The sequence below is a fragment of the Pogona vitticeps genome, chromosome 2, assembly GCF_051106095.1.
Source record: "Pogona vitticeps strain Pit_001003342236 chromosome 2, PviZW2.1, whole genome shotgun sequence".
NCBI lineage: Eukaryota > Metazoa > Chordata > Lepidosauria > Squamata > Agamidae > Pogona > Pogona vitticeps.
Window position 1 is genome coordinate 306,160,797 of NC_135784.1, and position 11,280 is coordinate 306,172,076.

Here is an 11,280-nt window from a genome sequence, read left to right on the forward strand (position 1 = left end):
TCTTCTGGAGTGGAGTGGTGTATCCAGTAAAAAAGCACCCCTGTATACATTTCTGGAAATCTCAACAAAGGTTGCAGGGAAGCGCCTCTCCTGAATGGGCTTATCCTGATTCTGTCATGAAAACCATGGGATATACGGCTTTAGGACAACCCTTAAACAATTGGCAATTTTAATTGTATTTTAATCATTTTATCTTTTATTGTATTTTAATTTGAACTTTAATTGTTGTAAGCCACCCAGAGACCTTTGGGTAGAGTGGATGGCATATCAAATAAATAAATAAATAAATAAATAAATAAATAAACAAACAAACAAACAAACAAATACACACACGCACACACACACAAATGCACGCACACGCACGCGCGCGCACAGACACACACGTACATACATACTAAATGATGCAGAATTACCACACCCTCACAGAGGAATTCAAAGTTATTTCACCCAACTAAAAATCTCAGGATTCTACAAATGTGGGAAGTTTTTAGTGGTAAGTTTTAGTCTAAAGTTCCATCTTGTGGCTATTAAGGGATACATCACTGGTGTTTAGCATAATCAAGTTATTGTAGTATAAAGATGCATTGTTCTATGATTCTCTCTCTGCGCATGTGTGGAATGTGTAGACAAGATAAGTTTCTCGACGCCTCTTTGGCTAAAATCTTATCTTTATGCTAATGATGGTACTTAATAAAAAGACATGCCTCCGGGGAAGAAGATAGACATTTTACAGGCAGACATCTTCTTCACCGGTGATATGCTTCATAACTAAAGACTGTAGTCTGTCTTCATTTATGAGAGATCTCTCCCTGGTTTTCATGCAACTGCTACTTGGACTGGCTTCCAAGCAGGGTTCCCTGGGGAATTTCCCCACATACAGAATGGAGTCACAACCAACATACCTTCTAATTTTCATCATCCCACCTTTCTCGCGTGCAACTCCTCCCTTGGTGCGCACATGACTCCACACATCCCACACACCCCGAATGCATATGGGGTTCCATCGCAACTGAAATCAAAGCAACTCCACAGAGGAGGAACGCTGTGTGGAGAGAGGCACAGTGGTGCACACACATGTCGCCATGGACCTTAGAGGGATCCTTGGTCATGACCCTTAAATTATAATCAAAATTGCTATCATTTTATACAGGTGTATCATTTTGTACTCCATGGATTCCTACCAGTATACAGTTGGCTGGGAAACTTTGACAAAAGAAGGTCATCCTTTCTGTAACCCTGCTTGTGATTTCTGCCTAGGCACCTGCTTGGACAACGCAGACAAACAGGGCTGTACGACAAGGTATCTGCACTATACAACACTCTACCTGTCACAGTGATACCCTCTACAATCTGGGATTTGTAGCTGAGCGAGGAACTTACAATTCCGCTTCAAGAGCTGTTGTACTGTGCCAAAGTTGCATTTTCCCTAGGACAGCTCCTGTTGCAATAACTTAGAACTAACCCAAATCTTATATAGCTTGTATGGCAAGCTCTCAGATATGCATCGGGAATTGGCTACAAGCTCAAATGTTTTCTCTATCATTAAGACCTCCTGCATATCCCAAAACTATGTTGAAGTGAAAGCGTCTAGGCCAGATTTGCACACACTGAGATTCGGTCCATAGGGAGTCCTATCAAGAGAACACACCAGAAATGGTGCCATCTCACAACAACCCAGGTTGAAAGGTTCCTGTCTTCACACCAAGTGATCCATATTCTAGAGTCTAGAATAGGTTCCCGACCTCAGGTCCTCAGGATATTCTTGGACTGCAACTCCCAGAAATCCTGGCCAGAAACAGCTAGAGATGAAGATTTATGGAAACGGCAAGCAGTAGTCCTAGCAGTGAAAAGGTACGGCAGAAATGCAATAAAGAATGGGTACTGCATTTCCTTATTGTTTATGTATGCCAGGATAAAAGCATAGTGTCAAAATGGCTGCAAGTGAAGGAGTCACCAGCTGTATGACTCATCACGTGCTAGTCCTATGACTTGGCGCGTGGCAAGGAATATGAACCATGAATCTTTAACAAGTGGCAATATACCAATGTGATTTATCCCATTGTGTTATTATCACTGTACCTAAGCAATAGGATTCTGGTCAATAAGATCTGTTAGGCAATAAGTTGGGGAAAGCTGGTCTACAATAACAGCAAACCTTGACAATCCTTCTCCTGCTTTCTAACTGTGAGAGTGCAGTGGCAGCAGAACTGGGAAGAATAACATGATTTACAGCACTGGTTCTTAACCTTGGGTTACTCAGGAGTTTTGGACTGCAACTCCCAGAAGCCTTCACCACCAGCTGTCCTGACTGGGGTTTCTGGGAGTTGCAGTTCAAAAGCATCCGAGTAACAAAGGTTAAGAACCACTGATGTAGAGCAGTGGTTCTTAACCTTGGGTTACTCAGGTGTTTTTGAACTGCAACTCCAAGAAACCCCAGCCAGCACAGCTGGTGGTGAAGGCTTCTGGGAGTTGCAGTCCAAAAACATCTGAATAACCCAAGGTTAAGAACCACTGATTTAAAAAAGTAAGAGGACAGAAAAGCATCGAATATGGTCACAGCTCTGCATCAGCTCCCTGCCTCTTGTTGTAGAAAATCTTCCTTACCTCTGAAGGGTACAAACCACTCAAAAACAACACACACAGACACACAACATCTGCTTCATTGGAAAATCATCCAGAAAGAAATGGGATATGTAGGGGGCCACATCACAGGAGTGTCAGATGAGACAGGCTTAACGAGCGCTTTCCTACCTAGCATTTAGAAAAAGTACTTTGAAGGAAACGCCCAACTGGCCATGCTACAAATTCTGGAAGCTGTAATCTACAAATGGTCCTATTTCATAAGCTCTGAAGCGACTGGGTTGGGAAACACGTTCTTCTTAAACCACCAGAATGCTGCAGCCAGCATCGTGACCATGCTCGATGGAGGATTTGGTTAGCCAGATCTCTGCTTTCTCCCTTCTCTATGATTTTTTTCCCAGCTGTACCCTTCCTCACAACATATTCAAAATGTTACATTGGGGGACTACAGCCGGCTGGGGATTCTGAGAGTTGTAATCCAAAAAAATTACATTTCCAAGTTTTGGTCTTGTCTACACAGCCTGGTGTTTATAGCTGGTAGGATAGCTGATTGATTGATTGATTGATTGATTGGCTGCTTTTCTCCTGATTAGGGAACTCCAGGCGGCTCACTATATGAAAGAGATAAAATTTAAACCACAGTGAAATAAACGGAATTTAAAACCACACTACACCTCCTTGCAGTACCTCTTCCACACCCATGAGGTTTATTGATTTAGCCCAAGGACATCAAAACCCAAACTACACCCAGGGAAACTGAACGCTGCATCCTCAAGACAATTTAGAAGGCTTCACAGAGACCCACATCCATTTTGCATGTTTTCTTCTTGCTTGTCTTGTTAGAAAAGACCTGTGGGTCAATAAAATTCACCCAAAATCTTCTTCCGCTCCGCCTTTCCTCGGACTTTGCCCTAATACTTTCGGGTGCGTCTTTGCAGCCATAAAACAAATGAGAAGTTTTTATTTAAAAGAGAATTAATCAAAGTGGCTGTGATTCTGATTTTCGGCACACAAGATCAAACTCAAGGTTTGCTTTAGCACACAAGCAGGAAATGCAAATGAACTCACTTGCGCGGCACTTGATAAACTAAAGACTTGCTATGTGTAAGTCTGTGTAACATATTTTTAAAAAAATCATCTTTATCCTTAGTTGATCAATGCCAAAAACTTTGCATGTATGAAAGTAACATTTGCTCTTGACTTCAACCTTGGCTATGTCACAGCAACCCGCTGACTATAAATGTGTGGATTATAATGCATTTTTATTAGAAGTCCAAGGTAAACTAGGCTTATAAGAGGGACGCACAGCTTCTATCCAAGTCCGTTTATGGCCACAGTAAATCTCAAAAAGATCAAACAGACATATTTATAGCCCTGTTCCAGTTGTTCATTTCAATTTGCACAAAGCCAAGGAGAGTCGCCTTGAAACTTAAAAAAAAAAGACGCCCACAATTTTAAAATAAAAGTAAGATCTAACAATTCCCACTGAGCTTGGCATCTAAAGTGAAAAGTAAATAGGCACCAGGGGGAAAAATGCATGCAAATATTACTCAGAGTGGTTGAAACATTGCAGCAGACCTATGGAAGCAGGCTTAATGTGTGAGATAAATGTCAGGAACAGATTTTTGCATCTCAGAGCTTCCTATCTAACATTCATAAAGATAAACATTTTAAACACAGTGTGACTGTAGTTCAGAGCGTCTGAAATCAGGTGGTCTAACTTAACATTGCCTCCCAAGGAGATACTTCAGCAGGGCTCAGCCACCAAGGATGGCTGGATAGATCAGTGGTTTAGGGAACTGGTCGCAGAGCCAGACGTTGGGAGTTCGATTCCCCCACTGTGCCTCCAGGGAGAAAAAGCCAGCCTGCGTGGCTTTGGGCCAGCTGCACAGTCCAAGAGCACCCCCCAGAAGAAGGGGAACGGTGAACCGCTTCTGAGTACTCTAGACCTAGAACATTGTGAAAAAAGTTGCCATGAGTTGGGATGGACTGATGGCATATTATTAATAGGCTTGGTCTAGAGATCATTCAGGATGTTAGGAGGTCAAGGGAGGGAGTCTGGGATTTTTGGCACCCCGTTCTAGCCTTATGACAATCAATGAGGATGCGATCAGGAGACTGGAAACCAAGCCCTAGGAGGACAGACTGAAAGAACTCAGCATGTTTAGCCTTGAGAAAAGAAGACTGAAGGGGAGAAAGCACTTTTTAAAGACCTGAAAGGTAGCCATACAGAGGAGGGGCAGGATCTGTTCTCGATCATCCCAGAGTGCAGGACACATCACAATGGGCTCAAGCTACAGGAAGTCAGATTTGGGCTGAATATCAAGGAAAACTTCTTAACTGTTAGAGCAGTATGATAATGAAACCCATGACCTTGGGAGGTGATGAGTGCTCCAACACCGGAGGCATTCAAGGGAAAACTGGACCACCACCTGTCCGATCTGCTTTGCTTTGGGTTCCTGCCTTGAACAGGGGGTTGGACTCGATGGCCGTAGAGGCCCCTTCCAACTGCATCATTCTACGATCAACATTTCTTTCTGGCCCTAAAGTTACGGACACATGTTACACATGGAAACCCTTGTCTGTGAAATTGGTAAGCAATTTCTCCAATAAAAATGTCTAGCCTTGAACCTCTGCCTCTTTGTGTCCTGCAACTCATCAAGCAAAGTCTATCATCCAAGCAAAACAGGAACCAAGACCTTTCTCTCACCTTGGCTAGTCGGCTCATCTGATCCTCGGAAAAGGTACTGCTGGTCCTCCCGGGAGTCTTGGTGGGCTCGGACCCATCCGCTTCCACATTGGGCCAGACTTTGAGGTCATGCATCCCTTGGCGAAACATCCTGGAGGAGTTTCCGAGCAAGAGCAAAAGGTCGTACACACAGAACCATCACCTTACTGCTCAACTGAATTTTGTCCCCCATCCCACACACACACACCTAGCAACCTACATTTGTTTCCTTTTAGAACAGTGGACAGATCCAGACCAAATCCTGTTCCTTCATTCAGGCCTTGCTGAAAAATGGCTTAAAAATACTTCTAGGAAGTTTGGGGGGGGGGGGACAATTCTGCCATGGATAGCTCAGTGAGTTAGGTCTCTGGCTGCAGAGCCAGAGGTTGGGAATTTGATTCCCCAACTTGCCTACTTGGCAGGGGGTAGACAGGATGATCCAGAGCGTCCCTTCCAGGTCTGCAGTTCTAAAATGATTATGTTCTGAAGGGTCCCAGCACTTCTGTCTCCCCACTAAAAAGGCAGAAGATAACCTTAAAATATTTTTGAACACTAGATGGCATAAGAAAGCTTTGTCAGTATCTATCCCCTGCATTTTTGTTTTTAAAAAGATGGGCAGTGGGGGGGGGGGAGTTTTAACTAGAGCAGGCACAGGCTTCTTAAGAGATCCCACTAACCCTGACCTAACACCATGAAACAGCAGCGACACTTATTTTGATTAACAGTTTGTGGCTTCCCAGAGAAGCAACAGGTGGCTACATAGATGGCTTGTTTTTCCTGCAGTTGGTTCATAGCATCTGGTAGCTACGTCCTGTATATCCCCAAGCATATTCATTCATTCAGTCAGTCAGTCAATCAATCAATCAATCAATCAATCAATCAATCAATCAATCAATCAATCAATCAATCTCTCAGACATAATGATGGTGAGCTAGATCCAGAATCTCTCTCTCTCTCTCAGACAGACAGACAGACACATACATACAGACAGATAGATTCTGGATCTTGCTCACCACCATTATGTCAGTGATGGACTGAATGGAGGCAAAGAAGTGGACGCTATTAGGAAAGCATTACCTACCCGTATTTCCCGAAAAGAGAGACAGTTGTTCCCCCGACGGGCACAGCTTTACCCGGTCCGTAGATGTCCCATATTGTCAAGGCCACCTGGGCGTTCCGTGGCAAATCCGGGTACTTGACTGGCAGTTTTAACCATTCGTTCCAACTACAAAGACAGATCTGATATCAATTCATGACCAAGTATGTAAAAATTACTTTTTCGAACTAAAAAATAAATAAATTCTAGACTGGCACAGCCCATTTGGGTATTGGCCATTTTTGCTGAAAAATGAGGGTGACCCTTTTACTCCCGGGGGCGTTGGATTCAAATCAAATCAATTTAAATCACTTGAGGGTGGAAGAAAAGCAATGATCTTATATATATATATATATATATATATATATATATATATATATATATATATATATATATATATATATATATATATATATATATATATATATATATATATATATATATATACCCTGCAGTTATTTTCATCGTGATTTAAATAATTAATTAAATAATATATTTAAATCAGATTTTATTTAATTTTTAAAAAAAAATCTTTTATTTTTTTAAAAAAATAAGATCTTTATCCATCCTGTAGTGATTTTCATCATGATGTAAATTTGTTTTTTTAATCAAATAATAAGTCAATTAGGAGAGTACATAACTATAGAAGCCCATTGGAACATATGCTGTAAGCCACCCAGAGACCTTCAGGTAGTGTGGGCGGCATATAAGTTAAATAAATAAATAAATAAATAAATAAATAAATAAATAAATAAATAAATAAATAAATAAATAAATCTAAGATGAAGAAGATTGCTCAAAATGATATGTCCTCCATGTGAGGAGAGTTAGAAAACAAATTCTGTTCACACAAGGAAATCCTTCTCAAGCACTCAAGCAGAAAAAGATAAAAACACCCCTGTCCGTATAGCTCTTTTTAGTTTGTGGTGCAGACAAGAAGCAGACTGGGGAGGGAGAGGACAGGATCAGAAAGCAGACAAGAGGGATGTCTTCACAGATACTCATTGGGTGGCCCCGAAGGCATGGCCGCTGTTTGTACCTTAAGACGGGGAGGACTTACTTCCACCTGGTGCTGAAAGCTTTGTAGGATGTTCTCACCGGAAGCGCCAGAGGCTTTCCCTCGGCAAACACCTGGCAGGTCACGTATAAGTCCGAGCAGGTCTCCTGGTACAATCCTGAGAACCTCAACATGGGGTTCTCCAGCACCGCTTTGTAGCTCTTCTGCTCTCGCTTCCCCTCCAAGCTCCCTCTGGAGAGACAAGTATAAAAAGAAGAAGAAGCAGCAGCTCATGAAACACAGTTTTCGCACATCTAGGGCTTAACCAATCAACCGAGTTAAGAGATAGGTAAAGTTTTCCCTTGACATTTAATCCAGTCGTGTCCGACTCTAGAGGGCGGTGCTCATCCCCGTTTCCAAGCTGTAGAGCCAGCATTTGTCTAGAGACTATTTCCATGGTCATGTGGCCAGTGCGACTAGACACAGAACGCCGTGACCTTCCCATCGAGGTGGTACCTATTTATCTACTCGCATTTTCACATGCTTTCAAACAGCTAGGTTGGCGGGAGCTGGGAAAAAGTGATGGGAGCTCCCTCCGTCGCGTGGATTCGATCTTGCGACGGCTGGTCTTCCGACCTTGCAGCACAGAGGCTTCTGCAGTTTAACCTGCAGCGCCACCACGTCCCTACAGTTAAGAGATAGCTTCTATTAATAAACAATAATAAATGTGTGCCGTCAAGTCAATCCTGACTTATGGCGTCTGTTTTCACGGTTTTCCAGGAAAAGAGTACTCAGAAGAGGTTTCCCATTCCCTTTTTTGGAGGATATCCAGGGACTGCGTGCAGTTGGCCCAAGGCCACCCAGGCCGGCTCTACTCCTCAGGAGGCACAGTGGAGCATCGAACTCCCAACCTCTGGCTCCACAGCCAGAGATCCAAACCACGGAGCTTTTTACTTCTCATGGAAGGCAGATAAATGAGCTTTCTTCCTTGCTGCTCAGCACCTCCCACAAGCAAGAATAAAAAGGGGGAGAGAAGAAAACATGTTTATACATAGTATGCCAGCACTGCAGGAAGAAGGGTTCTAACTGTTTGCATTTTTATTTTTATTTTTTACAATATGCTAGTTTGGCACTCAGTGCCATTTTTTAAGAAGCTGAAGATCAGCTGACATACAAAATATAAACAAGGAAATGTTAAAATATTTTTTTGACTGAGGCTCGTGATGGAATCCAATTGAGTGCCAAGACTTGCCCAGATCCATCTACTAAAAATATCTGGAAGCTCCATCCTCCAGATGTTTTGGACTTCACTTCCCAGAAACCCCCAGCAAAGACAGACAAAAAGCAAAGGATTCTGGGAGTTGAAGTCCAAAAGCAGCCAGAAGGCCAAAAGCAGAGAACCACAGGGTTCTCTCTTACAATAACAACAACACACCCATCTTAGGGTTTGTGTTACAGGCTTTCGCAGAGGAAAAGGCACAGCAGGGAGAGGACCATTTAAACATCAAGGCAGCAGCATTAACTGAGAAGCGGAAGTCCTACAGACCAACAAGAGAGACAGGAGCAATAAAATACGGTTACATCAGGAATAAATCCTCCATGAATCCATTTGCTTCCTATTCAACTATTCAATAAGTTTTGACATCTGCAAAAAACAGAGGCTGATATAAATCCAGATTATAACCACACACACACACACAGAGCCTAATCGAGGTAAGATTGCATCTCACCCACTATCCCACACCCCAAAGGTCCACTCCCTCCTCACCTGGGCAAGGGGAGGGGGAGCGATGCCCCCTCTTATTCTCCACACACACACACACACACACACACACCTGGAATGGCAAAGCAAAAAGGATTCTAACAATGGGGTGTCATTGCAAACATTGCAAGTCTGCGTGCATGCATGCATATAACTCTGCAACCACACAGCCTGCATGCATGCGGGCTTGCATGCATGCATGCAACACACACACACACACACACAAACCCCACTCACATCTTGAGCTGCACGTTGATGTCCAGGTCGCAGCTGTAGACATAGTGGAACTTCTCGGCTTCCCCCATGGCGGCTGATCCAGGCACCCTCCCTCCGCGCTCCTCCTCCCGCCCCCGCCAGCTGGTGCCTCCCGAGGCGCTCCTCCCACCGCGCCCTTCCCTTCGACCAATCCCCGGCGCCGGCCGGCCCAGCCCGTCATCGGATTCGCCAGGACGGGTCCCTCCGCCATCTTTCTAAAGGGCAACCCTGCGGCTCCGGGGGAGCTTCGAGGTTCTGCTCTCCGGCCGCATAAAAAGGGATCCCTTGGCCCGATACAAAGATGGCGGGCGCCGCCTGACGCAGAAATGGCTGCGTCCCGAGGGTGGTGACGCCTCTCCGCCTCTAACATGGCCGCCCCCGCGCAGAAGAGCCTTTGTTATTCCGTACAAGGAAGAATTTCCGTACAGAGGAAGGAAAGGAACTCGAGATGGGCGGAGTCGCGCCTCTCTCTCTCTCTCTCTCTCTCTCTCTCTCTCTCTGGACTACAATTCCCAGAAACCAAAGGGGCTCCATTGACCTACTTTGACTTTCAGCTTGCTTCTGAGCTTTTCTTTCCTAGGAAAATAATAAGAATACCAGAAAGAAAAAAAAAAACAGCTTTGAACACTTTTTTTAAAAAAAATCCTGTTTTATCTGCAAAGCAAATCTGTTGGGAAAAAAATATAAATTTTATTTTTTTCTAGATGTGTTTCCTTTTTTCCTTTATGTTTAATAAATTTATTTAAATGCATCTATTTAAAGGAGGACGTAACAGGGCAGGAAAAGCACCCACCAGACTTTGTAAAAGTAACTTTTGTGGGTGGCGGCTCACAGGATGGCACCACATGGCTGGTGTAGCTCAAGATGCACTCTGGAAACCATAATCCACAAAAGCAACTTCTCAAAGGTCTGGTTAAAACAGGTTCGCTTTGAGTCCTGTTTGATCGGCATAGCCCAATCTGTTGCAAAAATAGAAATGTTGGGTTGCTGTTATGTGCCCATTAGTTGCCATGGTGACTGTAGGAATGAGCACTTTCCAAAGTGTCCGGTCTCACCAACGTCTTGCCCAACTCTTGCAAAGTCAAGCCTGTGGCATCCTTGATTATTTATTTAATTTATATGCCTCCCACACTATGCCAAACTTTCATCAATGGCAACTGCTCTTTTATCGCTGAAGGGGCTTTTTTAAATGTAGAAGCATCGGATGGGTTATTTGTGTCTTTATGAGCAATCAGCCTCTCCTTTACTGCTTTCTCTACGTATATGCCTCACATTAGAAAGGGAGAAGACATTAGTGTTTTCTCTTTTTTTCCCTCTTATGAGTCTCGAGAAACTACAGTTACTGGAGTACAGATGCTTAGCGGAAAGCAGGAAGCTCCACTGAACTTGATCCAGCTTGCTGTTATGTGCCGTCAAGTTAATTCCGACACATGGGGACCCTATGTCATGCCGTCCACGAGTAAGACCTCCAGGGAGGTACAGACAACACCTCCCAGGAAAGTACACCAGGGGATACACACCGGGAACTAGAAACAAGTCTGTGAGGTCTAACAATAGCAACCCAAATGGAGGAAGAATTGGCAGGAAGGGAGGAAAGAGGGAGGTCCATGGCAGAGACGGGAATGGGGGTTATAAATAGGGAAGACAGCAATATCCCGGGTGGCTGAGAACTCAGAAGACCCTTGGACTGGGAAATGGGAAAGGGTAAAGGTACCCAGAGAGGAGGCAGATTATTGCCGGAGGAGAGGACTTCCCCAACATCCTTTTTACTGGGGGAGTCAGAGGCGAGAGAGGGGAGGAGGCGACTGAGGGAAGAGAAGGAAGCAGTGGCGAGAGAAGCAGAACGTCGGGCATGGCAAACC

The 11,280-nt window shown here is 44.0% G+C and overlaps 1 protein-coding gene across 2 annotated transcripts in view; it reads right to left on the reverse strand.

Annotated features, from left to right (window-relative positions):
• Positions 1-9,552, reverse strand: part of PIK3C3 (phosphatidylinositol 3-kinase catalytic subunit type 3) — a 110,839-nt gene extending 101,287 nt beyond the window's left edge. For both annotated transcript variants that reach the window (XM_072992987.2, XM_072992986.2), the window contains exons 1-4: positions 9,401-9,552; positions 7,465-7,653; positions 6,390-6,533; positions 5,291-5,420 (exon numbers count right to left, since the gene is read on the reverse strand). In XM_072992987.2, coding sequence (XP_072849088.2) covers positions 5,291-5,420; positions 6,390-6,533; positions 7,465-7,653; positions 9,401-9,468 — 531 coding nt within the window. In that variant the 5' untranslated portion in view covers positions 9,469-9,552. The remainder of the gene's footprint in view (positions 1-5,290; positions 5,421-6,389; positions 6,534-7,464; positions 7,654-9,400) is intronic.
• Positions 9,553-11,280: the final 1,728 nt, after the last annotated feature.